Raw genomic sequence first — 22,913 nt, forward strand, 5'->3', positions numbered from 1 at the left:
TTAGTCAGTTAGTCCCTAACAAATTCAAAATGGATCCATTTAGTTGAAATCGTGGTCCCTCAAAAATTCAAAAAAGACCCATATTAGTCCCTCAAAAAGACTAAAATAGGTCCACCTTGAATTTGTTAGGTACTAACTGACTAATTTATTTTTGTAAGGAACTAAAATGGAGACTGTGTTTTTTTGTTAAGGATCAAAAAAGATCTTTACTCTTCTGAAAATATTTTGACTAACCAAACAACTTTTTATAACATTTCCGATAAACTCATTTTTCCAACATATTTATCGGGAACAGGATTCCCAGATATTTTTTTTTTATTCTCTATCAACGCCCCTAAGAGAATGGATTTATTATACATTAATATTATGTGATGATTACAATAATAAATGTTATTAAGTGATGATTAGAAATATTAATTACTAAAATTAATGTACATTTATCATTTTCGTTTATGATATATAGAAGTTAATTCCAATCAGATAAAGTAAGCTGAATTTTTTTAAAAATAGAGCAACTTCCTATACTCCATAATCATATTGTACTGCATTAAAAAATTCATATGGCACTGAATCAAAACCTCCAATGCTATCTTCAAGTCAAAATGAGTTAATCCTGTACCATCAGAATGAGTGAATCGAGTCAATGCAGTTATTTACACTCCTATGACTTCATGGAGATAATAGTTGCTGCAGTAAATAATGCCTCTTTTCCAAGGGACGATATTTCCATTTCCCTACACCATGGCAGACAACAAATTTGGACATTGTCAAGATAATTAAAAAAAAGATTTTAAAGCTTACCGAAAAAATTATGGATTTTATAGGATCTGTTCAAATTATTGGTACACTTAAGTCAAGCATAGAAGGAAACTCAAATTAACATGGTTTCATATATTAATTGTAAATGCAAACATTCTTTATAAGTAAATAAATATGACCAGTTGTCATAATATCCCAGGTCATGCAAAGATAGATGCAAAAGTAAACAAAGTTAAAATCCTAAGAAATGGTTCCCTTACTCGTCTGTGCTTCTCAAGCTATCAAAAGTAGAGATAAACGTCTGGCACAAAGCTACAAGGGCACTGACTTCTCCTTCTTTGTCACCAGCAATGTTGTCATCTACATGTCCTTCTGACAATATTGACAATTGAGCCTGAAAGCCAGTAAAAACCCAATTTAAAAAAGAAAGAACTAATTTTAGCAGCTCCTCATAGGCTCATACAATGTTCAAGGAGTATGGGCTACTATTTTAGCTTCCCAAAGGGCAAAAATGACTAAGCTTCATACTAAAAAAAATCCAAATGGCAAAAACTTCTAGTTAGTCCCAATACCATGAGAATAACAGCTATCAAAGGGGTCATTATCCAACCCCAGGGATTTAGGAAGTTCTTTGTCTATATGCAAAGGGGTTTGTTTAACTTTCATTGTGATATTCTTCTTGTTTTGATGTGTTCATTTCTTCTTTAGGAGGATTCCAATCCTCAATCTTTGTACTCCTTTTATCTAAAATAGTTGATTAAAAGGGTCCGTTTGCTTTGCTCAAAAACAAGGGACAGTACAACACTAAAAAATTGTGCTTCATTTGGTTGTTCAAATACTATAATACTCAACAAAAGTCTCTAAATTTTTGTTACCCACTAAACCAAGTGTTAGAGAATAATATAAACTATTAAAAAGACCCTCATCCAACACCTTAAGGTTTTGGGTTGAATTGGTTCTTTACATGGTATCAGAGCTTCAGTGACCATAAGGTCACGAGTTCGATCCTCACCGCCCCTCACTTGTGGAATTAAATAAGTATATGTAAAGAACCTTGGGATACACCACCCCAAAAGCTAGCTCAAAGGGTGGGAGTGCCCAAGGTCTTATAAACTCCACATTAGTTGCACATACAACCAATGTGGGACTATATATCTCAACACGCCCCCTCACACAAGAGCCCATTGGGCTTGAAGAGTGGACAATGCAACAGGCCCAGCCTACCTGTGCTAAGAAACACCACAAGAGAAAGTGGAGGGCGGCGAGGCTCTGATACCATGTAAAGAACCTTGGGATACACCACCCCAAAAGCTAGCTCAAAGGGTGGGAGTGCCCAAGGTCTTATAAACTCCACATTAGTTGCACATACAACCAATGTGGGACTATATATCTCAACAGTATAAGGTAAACTAAAAATTGTGCCTATGCAATAATCCACGCTTCAAGCCCAAAGGGCTCTTGCGTAAGTTATAAAATCTTTTCTACAGCACAAAAAGAGAAAAGGACCAATAACCTTTACCACTACATTATCCCAAGTTATATTATAATAAATTTTGCTTTCTTCAATTCAGGGATATCACAAATTTGCAGTCCTGTGCATTGGTCATCAAACAGCTAACACAAAATATTGTCATGAGATTCAAATACTTTTGTTGTCCTATTCTGTTAGTGTAGTGTAGTCTCTCAAGCACAACCAAAAAGTTATGTCATTCAAAACAAAATATATTATGCATTGATTCATCAAATAAAGACAAAGTACCTGAAAACCATGAGCCAAAAGCAACTGAACTACATCGGCACCAATTTTTTTTAGTATGCTCTTAGTGCCAGTTTTATTTGAAAAGCATTTCAAAGCCCCATCAAATGTTGCATCTTCAGTACAACCATCAGACTTACGGGTGCGAACAGAAGGCTGCAATTTCGTATATTACAAAGGTAGTTAAATCAAGAGATTATCAAAAGCTTATAGCCCACTACCAATAAAGCCTCCCCTTCGAGAGAAAGAAAATATAACGTTAAGCAACTATGAAAGATTTTCTAATAGTCTAGCGGTGGACTACCTTAGTTATGTATTTCCAAAGATACTGCACAACTATTTCAAGCTTCCATTTAGGTTCACTGAAAATCTGCAGCCATTCTCATGAAAATCAAAAGAAACTATTAGCCACAAGATAACACCCTTAAAACATGACTTGAAATTGGAATTTGGAAAGGTTAACTAGTAACTACCGAATTAAGAAGTGTCAAGTAATCCAATATTAGATACTATGTAAATAATGGTAAATCCTCATATCATTATCCGGAGATTGGTTTGTTTTACATCTTGATCAGAATATGTCCTGACAAAGGTTTTTAAAGGAAAAGCATAATCTTATACATTATTACTTCATCCAGCCCATACACAAACAATTATATGCAAAGGAGAAGAGAGTGAGAGGAACAGAGGGAGGGAAAGGGAAGAGAGACAGTATTCATGAACCACCTTAAGAAAAAGGGGAACGGTATCTTTGCTGTAAGCTAGTTCATCCAGAATTATGTCCATCAAAGGCGTTCTGTACCAAATGCACAAAATATAATATTGCATCCATTCAATCAGAAGAATGACATACAAAGAAACAAAATAATCAACTGAAGAACAACACTGTAATGAAACAAAATTTTGACAAACTACCTTGGACCATCTGCTCTTGAAGTATGACCATCAATATCTGCTTTCTTCCTTGACATATCAAGGTCCATAATCTAAAATCATCATAATGTAAGCAGACACAGAGTGTTGTTTGTAGTTTACATATATACAACAAATAAAATTATTCAGGAACATACCATCACCAAAAGTTTCTCCATAGAGACACATGTGTTCTTCATTACTTCAAGTATAGCAAGAGATAATGCAGTATGACAATTTTTGGATAACAGAGATTCAGAATTCTTTCGAAGCTCTTGATATGTACTGAGTTCATTCTGAAGAAGTAGAGGTAGTTGACAAATAACTGCCATGCAATCTTTCATCAAGCTTTTGTAATTTATTTTCCTTGATCCCTGCAAAAACTAGATCAGATATACATTTCTGCAACAACAAAAGGAAAAATCTTTCAAGGTGGTGGAATCAAGATGCATAAGATCTCAACAACAGGACATATGGAAAGAAGAGTGTTAGTATGCATATACTTAGAACATTAATTAATATAGTTAATTGTTAGTTGTTAGTCACACAAAATCTTCCAATGCTTTTGGCTTGAAAAACAAATACCAGTAACATGTTGAGCAAAGACTCCCTCTGCGTGCTCCAGTACATGGTTGCTGCAGCAGCACATTTACTTTAGAATTTACAAGCAGTTTAAGGCATAGCAACAGCAGAGATGAAATTCAACTTCATACACACCGTTACGAGGTAGAAAATCGCCTTCAAGAACAATGACAAGATATTGAAAGAGTAACATGTTCCGCAAGGGCTGCAATGAGATTATGTAAAGAAATCAGACAAATATATCTTTTATTTTTTTAAAAAAAATTGCACATAATTTGTAACTTTATGAACCAAACCTTAAAATAAATACATAACCACATGGGAAAGCTAGAAGCTTGGAATCTAAAACAAGTAAATATAGTTGACAGTAGACAACATATTATAGCCTCAGTTAGAATTTTATCCATATCCAATGGAAAATTACAAGTAGTGAGTCTCAACTCTCAAAAACTCATGCAAAACAAGTATCCATAAGATTCTAGAACGGAGTCAGAATGTACAAAATTGGTGAACTAACCTTCATGCTTGTTGCTTGAAATTCGGTCTCGGTGAAAATTTTAGCAAGTTCTTCAATCAGGAGCTGAAAGCTCTAAGGTAGGTGGAGAAAATAAAGAACAAAAATGAGTTTAAGAACTCAATATCAAATTGCAATTTAACAGAAAGAAACTTGAGAAAACCTTGTGGAAAATTTTATAAACAAAAGGATATAAATTTAAAAATATAAATAAGTTTATTGAGCTGCACTGCTTTTAATAGTTATAACTTGAATTAAAATGTGTTTACCTCCATCCTTATATTGTGCAACACAATAAAAAATTAATATAGATTACCTAAAGTAAAGGAGAGAATTAGATAACTTTTTTTGCTTGCCTAACCCAAATAAAGTACTCTAACCTAGCATGAATTTATATGATACATGTAAGAGGTGCACATATGCAACGAGTGCCATCATTGGTACATTTTCACCATCAGCAATTCCCTAAAGCAATCAGACAAGCAGATCCGAAAGTAGATCTCCTTAGATTGGGTAAATAAAAGTAGGAAGGCAATATGAACTTGTCAAAAAAATAAAAGAGAGAGAGAAAAAGTTAAGGAAAAACAACCAGTAATTCTGTATCATAATTTGAAATGCTTAAGAGCAATAATTTTGCCAAGAAAAGTTATACTCTTTTCTTTTGGCACACATAAGGATAGGAGAAAAAGTGAACGCAACAGCAAAATATTTTGCGAGTAAATGAAAGAAGAAATAAGAACACTATAGGATAAACTATAAAGTTGAGTCCAGGAGTAACCAACACACAGAGGGGTCAAGAGGTGCACCAGACTTTCTGTCACCTGCTTCACCGACAGCAGTGGCATTATCCAGGCAAACAACAATGGGAGACCATGCCTAGCAGAAAATATTTATATATTTGTAAATAAGTTCAACCAGTATCTCATATCACCATTAAATATACCTATAATAGAACAAAAACAACAGATTGAGATGACTAATAGTCATTCGTACCTCTTTAACTACAACCAATTTTGATGTAGAGTTAGAGGATGATGGGGAATCATCTGTGCCGGATAAATACACACGAGGGAAGTGCTAAACCCAAAAATAATTTAGTAATTACACATTTAAAGGTATCAGTTACAATTTAGGACCTATGAATATAAAGAGGTAAAGTCATGTGGCAGGCAAAAATACCTTGTCTAAATCAACCAGAAGCTTATAACTTGCCATAATCAACTCTAAAGACTTCCCAGCCCTCAGCATGTGGAAGACCGCCCCAAAAATTTTTCTTGACAAGTTAAAAACAAACACTAAGTAGGCATAAATAAACACAAAACACAATTCACTCTCCCACATACAACCTGCTATTGGTGGAGAATCAATGACAATATGAAACTTTTTCCTTTATAGAAGGAAAATGATAGGCATTCCCAAGTGTATGTGAGTGAGATAAAACACTTACGAAGTGGGGGATTTTCCATGTTCAAGCACAATTGAAGAAGCACGAACAGCATCCAGAAACGCAATCCCTGCATAAAAACCAAAAAAGATAACAACTTTTTTTTGTCATTTAACATGTATAAATTAAATTAAATAGCTATTTTTTCATGCCCAGACCAAAATAAAAAAATAAAAAAGAAAACACACATTTTCCGCTCAAGTTTTAATTTTTCTGACTACCCAGAAGTCCGATTAGCCTAAACACATTGATTTTCTTCGTGGGCACGAATGCAGTGCACTATCAAGTGGATATGAGAAGAAGAAACTAACAGAAACTATTTTTTTTTTTTTTAAAGGAGTGTGATTGGTACCGTCATCGAGTGCATCTTGATGAGCATCCTTAGCTTCAGAGGCATCAAGCATGGCGAGTATGTTATCGTCAATCCCTGCTCTATTTCTTCTTTCCCTACTGCTAGTAGGGTTCTCCATTTTCACTTCACTCCCCTTTTTCTTCGTTTTCTTTTTTTCACAAACAAATTTTGAAATTAAACAAATCAAAAGGTCTTACCTCTTCCCGCCAGCAAACATCATAGTCTCCTCTAATGGTTGTTTGGAGATTGATTTTGAATTGTTTTTTTTTTTTTGAGTACAAGAAAGGGGCAAAAGCCTAAAAGCAACAAAGGAAAGTAAATTACTAAGAAGCCAGCAGCAGCATCAGAAGTCAGCAAACGCCCTAATTCAAAGGGAGGGTCCTGATGAATGATCAAGCCATTATCTGGTCTACAGGGAAAATGGCGCCAAATGATCAGCGCACCTATTCGCTTCTCTTTTCGCAAAAAAACAAAGGTGATCTCCCACTCCTTCAATTTCGGGGTTTTTGACCACTATAGCTTTTTTTTAATAATTAATTACCAAATTGACCCTATTTATAAACTATTTCAAAAATTTAACCTCTCCAGAAAACATAACATCAATCTGCCCCTGTTTGACCGTTGACCATGAAGCCTACCCGGGTACACCCCTACTTACCCGGGTAAATTTTAAAATTTTTTACCTACCCGGGTACACCCCTCCCTACCCGAGTATATTTCTTGAATCTGAAAAATGTTTGAATTATTTACCCGGGTAGGGAGGGGTGTACCCGGGTAAATAATCATAAACTGGTTGTGTGCGCCCATCCTCTTTGTGTGAACAGCAAATGAAAATCTCTAAATTGAAGGACTAACGCATGGAGAACAAAATCTGAAAACAGGTTATTGATGAAAGATATTCCACTGGATCATATGCCTGAGATTAGTGAAGCAAATAATCAAGGTTCTGCTCCAACAAATGCTATTACATGTCACCAGTCAGACAATTCAAAAAAATGTTCAGAATTAGAGGTGAAGGAATTGGGCGTTAACAAGCTTGAGTTGTGGAAAACTGTAAAAGAGACAACTGAAGATGGCAAGAGGAAGATGTTGGAGAGGGTTGTCTCAGATGCTCAGAAATTGGCCATTCTTAAAATGACTCTGCAAGGTTTGAAAAAGAAACCAGAAACAAAGAAGAAAAGCAAGAAGAGAAAAGCTTGAGTTATGATTATTTACCCGGGTACACCCCTCTCTACCCGGGTAAATAATTCAAACATTTTTCAGATTCAAGAAATATACCCGGGTAGGGAGGGGTGTACCCGGGTAGGTAAAAAATTTTAAAATTTACCCGGGTAGGTAGGGGTGTACCCGGGTAGGCTTCATGGTCAACGGTCAAACAGGGGCAGATTGGTGTTATGTTTTCTGAAGAGGTTAAATTTTTGAAATAGTTTATAAATAGGGTCAATTTGGTAATTAATTATTAAAAAAGGCTATAGTGGTCAAAAAGCCTCAATTTCGAGATTGAAACAAGGGGGTGTTTGGTTCAGGAAATTTTTTTGAATGGTAGAGAAATGAAATAGATAGAGAAATGATTGGAAAGATAGATAAAGTGAGATAGGTTGAAAAATATAAAAAAAAGTTGTTTGGTGGGAAAAAATTTTACTGGGAAAATTAGGTAACTTTATGAAATCAACAGCGCATTAAAAGTCAGATAACCGGTTTTCCAAAAAATCTCATCTTCAAATTGGGTTTCTAAACAGTGCGGATATCTATGTTTCTTATAAATCTAGACAAATTGGATAGATGGATTTTTGGTGAAAAACGTTGAAACAAACATAGTATTTCTAAAAGCCATACTTGAGAAAGATAGATATCCGCTAAAAAGCTCCCGACCAAACACCACCTAAGGGAAAAGTGATTGTGATTTTAAATAACATAAACTTATCTCATTTTAAGAAACTTATCTCATTTTAAGAGAGAGATCACACACACATTTTTTTTTATTTCAATTTTAAATTATAAAAAATCACTCACTCTCTTTCTTCTATGATTTCTATTTTTCTGTGTTTATTTCTCTCCTAAAATGATATAATTTATGTCATTTAAAATGACAAACACCAAACTCTTGAATTAAATTAGGTTGGTTTTGTTTCTTTTTTTTTGGATATAGGTTGATTTGGTTTCCTAATATATTTTAAGAAAAATATTTTTGCAGTTATTGCAAATAAATTATATGTATTTAATCTCAAAACGACATTATTATGGGATTGAAAGATTAAAAAATTATAATTATAAAGACTATAATAATTCTAAAATAAATTAAAATTACAAAAATGTATTACGGTTAGGATCATCCAATGCTTCCTGTACACTATTCGGAATACAAACACTAGATAATTGTTTTACGGTTAGAACACATGATTTGGACAGTTTTTTAGTGGATACATGGTTACTGATTGGGTACTTAGCTTTTGCTTTTGGGTCAGGCTCATAGAAATGTTTGGGTATTCCTTTGTTATTTCTGGCAGATCTTCTTATTTGTGGGGTAGGAACAGAAGGTAAAACAGAATCAATGGGATCAGAATGTACCTCAATATTGTCTTCAGGGAATTCAACAAAAGATGTCTCGGGTATGTGTGTTAGATTGGGTGCTTCAGTGAGGGGAATTTCTTCTGGGTTGGTCTGTTCTGAGCTCTGACCGTTTATATTGGACGAAACAGATGGGGCAGAAGATCCTACCTGAATAGGCAGCCATGTTTCTTCTTCTCCAAGCAGTGGTGGTGCTGTCTCCCCCTGAGAAGAAGAAGAAGCAGAGACTCCCCTGAGAAATATGGTTGAGATTCATGAAATGAGACTTCTAAACTGACATACAGTTTGTGGGATATAGGATCAAAGCATCTATACCCTTTCTGGACATCAGAATACCCAACAAATATGCATTTTTTTGCACAGGGCTCTAATTTGTTTCGGAGAGGTTTGGGAACATGTACATAGGAGGTGCATCCGAAAACTCTTGGTTCAAGATTAGATACATGAGGAAGGGAGAAATGAGACTCAAGGGATTGAAGAGGAGTTCGAAAATGTAGGCTACTAGAAGGGGTTCTGTTTATTAAATAGGCAGCAGAAGTAAGGGCCTCACCCCAATAAGATGGAGGAACATGCATGTCAAACAAAGATGCTCTAACAACTTCTAACAAATGACGATTTTTTCGTTCGGCCAAACCATTCTGTTGGGGTGTATAAGGGCAAGATGCTTGATGTTTAATACCGTGGGAGAGAAGAAATTCAGTGAATAAGCCATTTACATATTCGGTGCCATTGTCAGATTGAAGGACATGGATAGAGGAGGAATATTGATTTTTAACCATAGCATTAAAGTGTTTAAAGGCAGAGAAGACATCTTTTTTGTGTTTAAGTAAGACAAGCCAAACCATGCGAGTGCTTTCATCAATAAAGGAGACATAATAATAGTAATTAGAAATCGAAGGGTATTTAGCAGGACCCCATACATCTGAATGGATTACTTGAAATGGAATAGAACTTTTATTAAAACTAGGGGAAAAAGGAATACGATGGCTCTTGGCCATTTCACAAACAGAACATTGAAAATCAGAGACAGAACAATTTAAAAATAAAGCAGGAAATAATTTCTTGAGGTAGCTGAAGGAGGGATGTCCTAGACGTCTATGCCAAAGCCAAATGGATTGCTTGTTGTGTTCTTCACTTGTAGTAGTCGTAGTATTAGCAGAGAAGTCATGTCCACCATCCGGGTCCAAGAAGTACAGCTTCCCCTTTCTAACACCATAGCCAAGAATCTTCTGGTTTTGGTTTCCCTGAAAGATACAGAAGTTTGGGCAGAATAAGACTTGACAATTTAAATCACAGGTTAATTTGCTAACTGAGAGCAAATTAAACTCAAGTGTAGGGACAACCAAAACAGAGGTAAGAGTTAAAGTAGGGGATAGGATTACGGAACCCTGACCAATAATGGCAGAGGTACCACCATTAGCAGTGGATACATAGGATTTTGTTGAGGTACAGAGAGAAGAAAGAATAGTGGGGTCACAAACCATGTGGTCTGAGGCCTCTGTGTCAATTATCCAGGTTGTAGTCCGAGAAAATGTAGAGAGAGCAAGAGACGTACCTAAAATGCCTTCAAAAATTGTATTTGCAGTAGGTTTAGAGAGGTTATCATCAGCGGAGACAGTAGCAGCAACATTGTTGAGAACCTTTCAACGAGGGCGTTTGTTGAAATCCCACCAGTCTAGGTAACCGATGATTTCATAGCATCGCAGTTTTGTATGGCCAGAATCACCACAGTGAGAGCACTGGAGAGGGTTGGATTTTTGCACTTCTTTGCGAGGCCGTTGGGTTGAGGGGCCAGAAGGAGGTCGTGCTGAGGTGGTGACAAGAACAGAAGAGTCAGGAGAGGAACAACCCATGGTGAGGCGTTGTTGGGCTTCACGGCGAACGTACGCGTAGGTGCGCTCCAGGTCCAGCTTAGGGTCCTTACGGAGGATTTCTCCTCAAACCGAATCAAACTCAGGGTCTAAGCCACTGAGGAATATATGCACTCGAAGGCGAGCCATGGTGGTATGCAGGTGAACGATTCCATTAACAGAGGCAGCATCAAAATTCATACAGTGGTCAATCTCTTGAAAGATTGAGACCAGTTCATTGTATTTTAGACAGAGAGAGGTCGTCCAAGCTGTTTCGTGTTGAAGGACCTCTGATTCAGTTCGAAGAGGCATGTTTCATCAGACCCATCGTAGAACGTACGGAGTGCCGCATCCCAGATTTCATGAGCCGTTTCAAGGCGGAGAAATCGCTGCATCAAGGACGGGTTCATGGATTCAATCAGCCAACTTTTCACACGCTTGTTGTCCGTTATCCAGCCTTCATACGAAGGATCATCAGCCTGAGGCTTCGGCGTGGAACCTGTCAGAAACCCAGATTTGTTGCCCGCGCCAATGCGCATCTCCATGAGTTGAGACCACAACGGGTAGTTGGAGTCGTCAAGGATAACCGTGATAGGGAAGGAGAAGGTGTCATGGTGGATGACGATGTTGGAAGGATGGGGGGTGGTCGAAGATTGGGGGGCTGTGGAATCGTTTGGTGGGTCAATTTGTGAATTGGGGTTTTCCATCTCTGTTGCGAAAAGAAAGAACGAAGCACAAATGGGTAAGAATTCGGGTCGGGTGGGTTAAGATCAGAGTGAAGGAAGGGTGTGAGTCGGATTCAGGTTGGATTAAATGAAAAAGAAAAAATGGGCGATGTGGGACAAAGTAGAATAACCCAGGATCAGAACTTGCAAACTGATACCATGTTCAGAAATATACTCAACATACTAGCAGATAAAGGATACTATAAGATACAGGAAAAATTGCTTCATTAAATTTCTTTCCTCAATTGAGATCTTATAAATACACAAAACAGATATACAAGGAGCAACAAACCATAATCTTAAAACAATCTAAACAACTTCTAACAGAAAGATATACACCAGTTGTTTCTAAACAAACTCAAACAATATTATCTATTCTTTACAACAGAAACAAACTGAGAAACAAACCCAAACAATATTTCAAAATTGAACTTCAAGTTTAACAATATATATATATATATATTCAGATATAAAAATTAATCCGATCTAATTACATTTTCATATTTCAAAATTTTCAACTCTATTCTTTAAGTTTTCTATTCATTTTTTCAACATTCCTAGTTATTTCCATTAACAATTTCAGTATTCCAGGAAGAAGATATTATAAATTTACTGTTATAAATATATCTGATTTATCCCCGTCCATTTGATTGAACAAGGCAATCTCTTTTCGTTGAGATTTCACTATTGAAAGTTGAAAGGATAAAAATATTTTTATTATAAATATATTTGATTTATTCCATCAATTTGATGGAACTATGAGAGTTTGCAGATTGAATTTGATCGGTTTTGATGAGAAAAATCGTTCTAATTAGTTTGTATATTTGATCAATTTGATGGGAATTCTATAATTGTATATTTAATTTTATGATCTGCAATAATTAATTAAAAACATAACTAACAAATTATTAAAGTTTAATTAAACTACTCTTAAACCACCAAATAAATAAAAGGAAAAATTTCAAAAAACTCCATTATCCCTCCCAAAATTTTGAATCATTTGCCCCTTAACTTAATTTTTTTTTATCATTTACCCCCTAAGTGAAGGGTAAGTGATAAAAAAAAATTAAATAAGGGTGTAAATGATTCAAAATATTTGTGAGGGGCAAGTGATAATTGAGAAAACTCATATTATAAATTTGTATGATTACTTTTTTTATTTTTTATTTTTTAATGAGTGGTGGACCCTACCACATTATATGTTATAGTAGGAAAAAAACTATCCTCAATAATATGAGAAAATAGAACCTCAAAAATTAAAGTATAAGGTGGTTTTCTTCTCTTTTGTCTGAATCAAACACTCGCTCAATTCTCCAAAAAATGGATGATAAGAAAATCAACTTCTTCAATACTGGAATAGGGGGTTTTTGACCCTTTTGCCCCTAATTAAATAATTAATAACCAATTTGCCCTTCCCCCAGAACTATCCACCATCCTGCCCCCATTTAGTCGATTATGTTGCACTTTTAATCGACTAAATGGGCTAAACTCAGAAATTATGAAACGCGAATTTTAGTCGACTAAAAACTCATCTTAATCGACTAAATTGTTTGCACTTTTAGTCGACTAAGCACATTATTTAGTCGACTAAATGTCGCAGATCAGGTTTTTTAAAAAACCCCCCATTTCGCAAAGGGGGTTATTTTCAAACCCTAATCGACTAAAAGGCTGCATTCCGTCCCCTCTCTCCAACCAAGTCTGAATCTCAACCCTTGAAGGTGCGATTGAAGCTTCCTTGGTTCACACTTGCGAAATCGACATTTAGGTAACGTATTCTGACTTGCATTTGGTTTTAAGTTTAGTTTTTTTTTTGGTTTTCTTGATGCATTTGATTTATGTTTGCGGTTTTGTGGATTTAGGTTAGGGGTAGGGTGCTAAGTGTGTTGTGAGGGTGAGGGTTAGGGTTGATGTGGTGCCTTAGGCTTAGGGTTAGGGTTATGTTAGGGTTAGGGTTAGGGTTAGGGTTAGGGTTAGGGTTAGGGGTAGGGTTTACGTTGCTGTTTTGGTTGGGTTGTAGTGTTTAGGGTTATGAATGGGTTTTCGTGTTCTGTTTTAGGGTGTAGGGTTAGGGTTAGGGTTAGGGTTAGGGTTTCTGTTTCTGTTTTAGGGTTAGGGATTGGGTTTCTGATTTCTGTTTTATTTTAGGATTAGGTTTTGTTTTTTATATTGAATTTTAAATTTTTTGATATTGTTATTGTTCATTGATTTTTGTTTCCACTTGCATTGTAGGTACAGTTGTTCCCATGGTTGGCCGTAGAAGATCGTCTAGCACTGGAAATGAGAGACGACAAAAGCTACGACAAGACCATCCGTCTTCGTCAAGGCCACAAGAGGAAGACCCCGCTGCTGTGGACCTCCCATTCGAATACTTGTTCGAGAATGACCCGGTGGTTCATGAAAGCCTCAATGCACGGGTGAAAAGTCCAAAATACCCTGCGAAAGACAGCCTTATCGGTGTAGACTCGTCGTTCGTCACAACACTGATCCGTATCAATCTTGAACACAGAACCAGGATTTATTTGTGTCATGTAGTTCAGCCAACCAGGTAAGATGGCATATGATTTTTCCCAGTCGCCAAACAACTTCACAATGGCTTTCATTTTAGCCTTCCAAGCCTTCCTATAAGATATGTTGTATCCATACAAACTTTGTACCCTCTCCTGAATAAGAACTGGTTTCGTGGATGGATCTTCTTTTAACATACCTACACAAAATTCGAAGTCAACACAATCAATAAATATACCGAAAAATTAAACCATAAACAAAAATGAATGTAATACATACTTATAATGGTTGCACAGATTACATCAGAATCCAGCTGTCTATGGTCCCGAGTAAGGCCTTGGTTTAGGCAGGTGTGTTTTTTACCCCACTTACTAACAACCCAACTATTTCCATTCTTGGGCAACATAGCCCGCACGTACCAGGGACAACCATCATTATGGTGTCGACACTTCATCACAAATCTATGGTCATCACTTTTTGCCACCACAGCAGTACGATGAGACTTCATACAATATAATTTGACAGCATGTTGCATTTCAGATTTAGTTCGAAACTCCTGGTACAAATATAATGGATCTCCTAAATGCCAGCCACCGTGGATGTCATCGTCGCCATACAATATCTCCGTCTCATCATTAGGGTGAGCCCAATTAATGAACGAATAGTGTGGGCTGTCGTTCCAAAATGGCTCAATCTCAGACCCTACGTCCAAATTTAAACTTATCCGTCAGTACGAAAGAAAACACAAATATATATATATGCAAAATTAAAACTTCATATTACAATCTTACCATTGCTAACAGGGTCAACACGGAGCGGTGGCATAACCTGGGAACTCAAGTTTCCTGAACTAGTATCAGCGTCAAAATTCCCCTCTACGTTCGTATCTGAGGTGTCACCCAGCGGAATAACACTCTCGGGTTCACCATCGTCTTCACTGTCCATATCCTCGTCATGCCCATCCTCATCCTCGTCTATTTCCCTCAGTGGTATCTGACTTAAGACAGGTGCAGGTGCAGATAAACCGACCACTCTGTCTTCTTGACTTTGACTTCTTCCATGCACAGGTGCAGATGAAGATTGACCACAGTCTATTTCAACATATATCTCAATAAAGTTTTGAAATTTTCGGTCCACAATTGCATCTATGACACAATCCACATCTTCATCGTCACATATATCATTACCAATGTAGAATATAGCATCCTTACCAACTGTAGACTCTACCCTGGCGATCATTCGTTGAACGCCATGGCTCCCGTGTAGCCCCAATTTTTGGTTAATCCTCCCCTTCAGCTCATTGTACGTAGTGCCCCGTTTGATTTTCAACATTTTCGTTTTTCCTTCAAATTGAACACCGTTGGGGCCTTCATAATGCTTTCCATCATAGTAAATCATGGTAACATACATATTTGGACTTGAGCTCATCTTTCACACGAATTTTGGGGGTAGGAAACAGATTTTAGGGGTTAGGGTTCAGATTTGGGGGAAACAATTGAGAAATAAAGGAAAATGACAATGATTTCACAATTACTATGTCTTAGAGGTGGTGGGATGAAATGAAAGGGTGATTGGAAGGTTCCCAGCTGACAAACAAGAGAAAGAGACTAAGAGAGAAGTTTTGATTTCGAATATTTTGAAAATGAGCCCAAGAGAGGTCTGGATATAGGGTTTTTCGCGATCTTTAGTCGACTAAATAATGTGCTTAGTCGACTAAAAGTGCAAACAATTTAGTCGATTAAGGTGAGTTTTTAGTCGACTAAAATTCGCGTTTCATAATTTCTGAGTTTAGCCCATTTAGTCGATTAAAAGTGCAACATAATCGACTAAATGGGGGCAGGATGGTGGATAGTTCTGGGGGAGGGGCAAATTGGTTATTAATTATTTAATTAGGGGCAAAAGGGTCAAAAACCCCTGGAATAGGAGTATAAGATTTTTTAATGAGCAATTTTTTTTTTAAGAGAAAAAATACTTTGTGGTCATGGACTCATAACCGAGTAAATATCCTTGTAAGAATCAATCTCACATTCAATAAGTTCGAGAACTATTCATAATTTAAAATAAATGATAAAAAGTCATGCTCTTAAAAATGATAAATTATCTTGGGATATTTAAGTGTGATGAGTTCCACATTGGTTGGTAATGGACTAAGTGAATAGTATATAAGTGGAAGGACCCATGAACCCAATGCCTTAAGGTTTTGGGTTGAGACATGGTGTCGGATCAACTTGTTACGGTTGGTGTAGCCTTAGCTTATTGGTGGTATCAGAGCCAGATTGGGCTCGAACTAGCTTGGTGATTGGCTAGGAGGCGGGTTGAGTACTTGGGCCCTGGGAGATTGTTGAGTATATTCAAGTGTGATGAGTCCCACATTGGTTGGTAATGGGCTAAGTGAATAGTATATAAGTGGAAGGACTCATGAACTCAATGTCTTAAGGTTTTGGGTTGAGACATGATGTCGGATCCACTTGCTACTGTTGATGTAGCCTATTGGTGGTGGCCCTCCGCCACGGGGTTTACCCTGCACCCGCCTGACAACTATTTTTCAAAAGTTTTGTGAAATAAGAATATTCGATAAACATCATAAAAGTGATGTAACTTTTCCACCAATGGTAGCACGGTAGGCCATCCACATGAGGACATTCACATTGAAGGCAATAGCTACCTTATCCTTTTTCTTGCCACCCCGTCCCCATTCTCTTCCGCTGAAGTTGTCCCTCTCCCTAGTTGTTGAAGTATGGTTTTGCTCCCTCTCGTTGATTTAAGCAGTCAATATTGTATCTTATTATATATAAGAGCAAAAACTTGGTATATACATTTGGATATATTCTCGTGCAGGTTACATTCCATCTATCTCTAATAATTTTAATTTATTAATTATATAAATTATTAAATACAAATAAAATTAACCAGTGAAATCGGATGTAACTTTTTTATTCTTATATTCATATGATATATATATATAAGCTGGATATTCTTATACCGGTGTAATAATAAAAAGTCTTACATCAAATTTGATCATTGATTTAATTACATGCATCTAACTATTCATAAATTAGAACCGTTAAATATAAATAGTGCCAACGACAGATATTAAGAATATAACTTATATCAGTGTAAAATAATCCAAGACATGATATATATATATATATATATATATATATATATATATATATATATATATATATATAATCTATGACAAATAGTGTGACTTAAGAATTTACTAACCTTACTATAAAAAAAAAACTGCTAAAATATAATTCTATTTAATGATCCTGCAAAAACAAACTACAAAAATATAATACCGTTTGAATGATCCAGGACATAAATTAATAATAAGAAAACTGTTCTTTCTATTTTCCAATGAAGTCCTTTTTGTTTCGTACAGCAATAAACCATTTTTTTGTTCTAACAAATCAAATTGATGGGGGGAATTATATAGAAGGAATCCTAGCCGTTGATAAGTGCATCAATGTTGTGACGGGCTGCCATGAATAGGTTGTGGTAAACCTTCTCCGTAGGGTGCAATGAATCAAAGAATACATACTTTGATGGATCAGAGCAAACATACGAAACCTCATTACACAAAAACGTGGTTTCGATGTAACCACTTCCACAACAGCCACTATCAACCTCATCCAACCCTACCAAGAACAAATACAAGAAAAATAAATTATGGTTAGCCAAATCAGGTTTGTGAACTAATATATATACCTCATTAGAACAAATATATATATAATCTTAATTAACCAAGCAAGGGACTAAATTGTCTACTTAGTTACCAAATTTTTCATGCTCTTGAATCATGTTGGCCAACGGTCCATATATGTCAATGTAAGAGATCTTAGCACCAGCAGGATTAGAGAAATTAAGTTGCATTAAGAACAATTCATGTTGAAGCATCACATTGTGATCTCTTGCAACAGCGGAATACTTGTCCACACAATTGCGATCAAGAAAGGCATTGTCGGAATTGAAGGTGATCATGATCGGCAAGCATCCCATTGGAGGTAGTCCAACAAAAGCAATTTTTCTAGCACCTTCTGTCCATAAATTCTAAATGATAACTAGTGTTATTTAATCAAGCCATGAACATCTAATTTTTTAATACAAATCAAACAAGTCTTCATTCAAAGATTGGATTAATGTAAATCTTTGTACTATATTATTTTATTTTTACGTGTATTTATATATATATATATATATATATATATATATATATATATATATATAGGGTTTAATATTTATCCTCGGACACAACTTGTGTCCTTTTAATAGCTTTGCACTATGTCTTACCAGTAAGACATAATTATAATACGAATTTTTTTTTTCACTTTCTATGTCTACAACTGAGGAAAGAGAAAAAAAATTAACTTTTCGTACTGGTAAGACACAATGTCAAGCTACTAAAAAGACACACATTTTCTCTCTCTCTCTCTCTATATATATATATATATCGTAAAATCATTTTTACAGCCGCTTTACGATACAACAGTGACAGGTGTATGGTTATGATTCTCTACATTTAATACTTTTCACTTTTGTATGGTTATGATTCTCCACATTTAATACTTTGATGTATATATATGACAAGTATTTGACTGCTGCACGTACAACAGCTATAGAAATATAAACCCTTATATATATGGGTCAGCATCATTTCACACCAGTGTAAGTTACACTCTTAATCTTGTCTGTTAATCTCACTTATATCTAAGAGCTCAGATTTTTTAGTAATGTGAGCCATTGGATACAAGTGGATCAATGATCAAAATTGAGTCTAAAACTTCTAACTCTTACACCGGTGTAAGAATATCCTGCCTATATATATATATATATATGCATGAAGGGAAAAAATAGAATGTAGTTGATTGAGAATCAAACCTGTATGAAATCTTTTACGTGTTGAAGCAAGAACTGGCCGTAGTTTAAGAGGGTGAAGCTCTTTCTTCGTATTGGCAACGTAAAGTAATTAATAACGAAGTCATTTGTTCCCGCACTGATGAAAAATACAGCATTATTCATATGATTTTCAGTTCTTTGCTTACCAAGCATACCTTCCATCCTCTTTTTGCATTCTTTGAAATGTTCCAACTGCTTTGGTATTGGAATCACATTCTGAAATTAATAGCCAGACAAAACAAAAGAAAATTTATTAGGAACACAATCCTATCTGTTTCTTACTGATCATAGTGGGGGCAAAACAAAACAAAAAAAACTAACGTTTTTACACACTGCTCCAACACCTATATAAGATGAGAAATTCTAATTTATTCTTAGTTCTGACCTAATTAAGAAGCATGGATGTAGATACATGGCATAAATGCAACACGGTACCAGTACTTAAATATAACAAATTTTCAAAGTTATAAGACACGATATAACTTAAATATAACATAAAAATAATATAATATTAGTATAAAAACATAAACCGTTGGATTTACATTTCGCTAATCATGATTAGAGTGTTTCCTAGTTACATGACAATAACACCAACCCATGTTTCAAGGTTTGTGGGAATAATAAAATAATATTTTATTCAAATATGTGTTACTTGTATTAACACGAAAACTCAAATAGTAATTAGAAAATATAAGTTACAAATATTCCTAAGTATCCCAAAAAATATGGGTATAATAGATATATACACAATTATTTTAAAGTATCGGTACTTTTTATACTTTGACAGAAGGGGTATGTTTTTCTCATGTTACATGAGATAACATACCCCTCCTACTCATACATCAAAAGTCGTGCTAGCTTTTATTTATTTTTTTACTTTTTTTTTAAAGAGTAGGTCCCACATATTTTGAGTCTATGGCATGAGATAGCAAGTCTCATGCAACATGAGACTTGTATTTCCCTTGACAGAATTAGTGAAAACATATAACAAATATCACATATATGAATGTCTATCATTTAGTTAAATTTATAATGCTATATAATAAAATTTAGATAAAATCTAAACCATTAAGAGCATTCTTACATAAGTATTTCTACATGCACCGATAGCACAAGTATATGAAAAAATGATAAAAGAAAGTCTGACACTGTACATCTCCAAGTACCCTTGATTTGTTGGCGTAAATATAAAGTATGAAGCAGATCATAATGGGTTTTAGATAATAACGAACACGCAAATTAAACGGAGAAAGATTGAGGCAGAGAAAAAGAGTTATACACCCAGAGTTGGTGTAAGTGGGTCAAAACCAGAACCAGCTGAGGCGAAACTGACTCCTGTTATGAGCTCTTTATCACTGAGATTTGGATCCAAATATGGTGGCAACAACTCTTTCAGGCCTAGATATGAAGCTGCATGTGCAATTCCAAATAGAACATCGAGCAAGGATAGATCAGTTTTCGCAATTACCCCTTATTCTCTATAAGTTACATAACAATGATTTTTGAAATATGGTAGTCAAACACACACAATTAATTAAAATAATCAAAAAATAAAAGGAGAAGCATCATTTTCTATTTAGGGTATACCTCTAATAACATGTTTTTACGTATTCTACTCATTATACAAGTTACAAGAAAATATATATAAGCTATTCATGAATTCAAATCCAAACTAACAAGACTACTCAAGACCTCTTCCTAGACTCCACTTAGATAGCCCCTAATATGCTGGCAAAAATTATTGGATATATTAATAATATAATTCAATAATATATTTATATACAGACCCAATAGATAAGAGTATGGATATTTGGATCCATATTCGCCGGAGCTCAATAACCTAAACTATCTCTAGCTAGAGTTTTTCTTAATACTGTTGAATATTCTAATCTGATGTCTCTTGGTATAATACTTCGAGCACCTATAAATCTCTTTGTTTCTCAAATCCATAACCTCCCACAAAAACATATGTTGTCAACTAAATGTTGAGTTATATCCAATAAATTTAACATAGGGCAAACCCCGTGCACAAAGGCTTCCCAAAACTAGATTTGAACATGTGATCTTTTCACGAAAAAAGAAGCAACCTTATCATCGCCGTACATAAAAATTTAACATCCAAAGAAAAAATAAAGAAGAAGAAGGAGTTACCAAGAAAATCAGTGGCAAGCTTCCCATTTGTGAACCTTCCCGTAGGAACTTGGTTGGCAAAATCTCTACCATAGGGTGGAAAATCGCTCTTGAAAGCCGTGTTTATGTAGTTGTTGTTTCCTGAGTCTACTGTGGAGTCTCCAAAAACATACATGGCAGAGACCTTATCGTTTGAGGCTTCGATTGTGACCATAAAGCACAACAAGCAAAGCATGCAAAGGTGTACAAGAGAGAGCAATGGGTGTGTATCAGAGGTTTCCATGATCAGAATAAAGTACGTGATGATGGACTCTGAATAATAAAATGAAGGATCTTGAATATCTATGTATAAATACCGAGATATGGCCATATGGGCCTGTAGCTACTGTGGAGTAAAATACAGGGTTGATTTTTGGTAACCAAAACAACCCTCAAAAGTATGGGACAATTTACAATTTGTCCATTCCTAACGCGACGTTGGGGGTAGCGTTGGTTGGAAAATTCACCAAACATTTCCGAAACTTCAATAGCTTCTTAACAACCTTTCTTACAAAGTGAGTGTTTGATGAGATACGAGGAAATTAAATATGTGACAAATATTATACTAAGTAATGCTGTAATATTAATATATAATTTAAGGATGACGATGCATATGGTTTGTAAAGAACCAATTCAACTCAAAAGTTTAAGTTATTGGCATGAAGGATAGACAATGCACAAATGCACAAGCTCACTTACTATGTGCTAAGAAACTCTACAAGACTTAAATAATTATTAACTAAATATGAGACCCATGACATTGAGACTCTTGTACCATCAATTCAACCTAAAAGTTTTAAATTGTTGGGTAAATTAATGATGATTTTATGATATGGTTGTTGCAAAGCTTGATAGAAGGGGGAAATAAAAGAAGGTGACGCTATCATGATAGGATTAAACATGATGACAACATTTAATTATGGATCTCGTTCACCTAAAAGTCTTGTGTTGAAGAATGCCAAGAATATGATGCGCCCTCCTCTGCTTGTGGGATACCCACAATGATAATCTTTTCTCCCAATTCCCAGCTAGTCTGGTTTTTTTAACATGTTTGAAGAAATTGTTCGTTTAATCCATGAAAATACGAGAATAGTTGGTATAATCAAAGTAAGTTTCAGATGATCAATATAGTGTGCATCTATACACACATGTATACATATATACCTAAAGCATTTCAGTTGAACATACAATCATGATCACTTGCCTTTGTCCATATATAAACACGTTGTCTGTACTGACGTCTAGTGGCGGACCCAGCAAATTTTCTTTATGTCTGCACATTCAGGGCGGGGTTCGGGAGTGCCGCCCCCTATTTTTTTTTTAAAGATCACAATCATAATCCAATTTTTGCTTCCACTTCAAAAGTAAAGCTTTGGTGAATCAACCAAAGTTTCAAGGAAATAATCGATAATGATAATTAAAAAATAAATAAACACCACAAAAAGACATTTGTAAAATACAGTATAATTATAGGGGTTAATCGATCAAAAATCCACCTTTATCGATGTCTATTTGATCCAAAGTTGACCAGTTTTGTTTCATAAAAAAACATGAAAAATCCTGTGTGATTCTCCTCTGGTCGACTCTTTACCTTTTTTCCTTTTAATCTTTCTATTTTTTTTACTTGACTTGAATCACACACCCTATGTAAAAAAAAAAATTTCCTCCTCAACTTTGTGTCTGCAAGTCCAGACAATAAAACTAACCTAGGTCCGCAGTGCTGACATCATTAATTATCATTGGCGAAGCCCATATCGAAATGATATTGAATGGTGATCTCGACAAGTTTCTCTCTAGGAGTGTAATATGTCAATATAACAATGATGTAGTGAAGGTAATAGTATAAACTAAAGCTCAACGATGGAGTCACCGTGT

At 35.4% G+C, this 22,913-nt stretch overlaps 2 protein-coding genes across 2 annotated transcripts; both read right to left on the minus strand.

The window, feature by feature from the left end:
- Positions 1 to 512: 512 nt before the first annotated feature.
- LOC133307056 (negative regulator of systemic acquired resistance SNI1) lies at positions 513 to 6,591 on the minus strand. Its single transcript, XM_061507474.1, has 15 exons — positions 6,320 to 6,591; positions 5,971 to 6,037; positions 5,703 to 5,796; positions 5,517 to 5,600; positions 5,310 to 5,399; positions 4,527 to 4,598; positions 4,145 to 4,214; positions 4,013 to 4,062; positions 3,586 to 3,801; positions 3,431 to 3,501; positions 3,242 to 3,311; positions 2,820 to 2,885; positions 2,519 to 2,671; positions 1,020 to 1,153; positions 513 to 734 (listed from the first exon to the last, which is right to left on the minus strand). The coding sequence occupies exons 1-15, from the start codon at positions 6,435 to 6,437 to the stop codon at positions 662 to 664; spliced, it is 1,428 nt and encodes a 475-aa protein (XP_061363458.1). The 5' UTR covers positions 6,438 to 6,591; the 3' UTR covers positions 513 to 661.
- Positions 6,592 to 17,417: 10,826 nt separating this feature from the next.
- Positions 17,418 to 21,282, minus strand: LOC133307038 (GDSL esterase/lipase At5g45960-like). Its single transcript, XM_061507453.1, has 5 exons — positions 21,021 to 21,282; positions 20,149 to 20,279; positions 18,852 to 19,085; positions 17,750 to 18,023; positions 17,418 to 17,611 (listed from the first exon to the last, which is right to left on the minus strand). Exons 1-5 carry the CDS (start codon positions 21,280 to 21,282, stop codon positions 17,418 to 17,420), a joined length of 1,095 nt encoding a protein of 364 aa, XP_061363437.1.
- Between the last annotated feature and the right edge of the window lie 1,631 nt (positions 21,283 to 22,913).

This window comes from Gastrolobium bilobum, unplaced genomic scaffold, assembly GCF_033153095.1.
Source record: "Gastrolobium bilobum isolate Gb01-03AN ecotype WA unplaced genomic scaffold, APGP_CSIRO_Gbil_v1 utg22537, whole genome shotgun sequence".
Lineage (NCBI taxonomy): Eukaryota > Viridiplantae > Streptophyta > Magnoliopsida > Fabales > Fabaceae > Gastrolobium > Gastrolobium bilobum.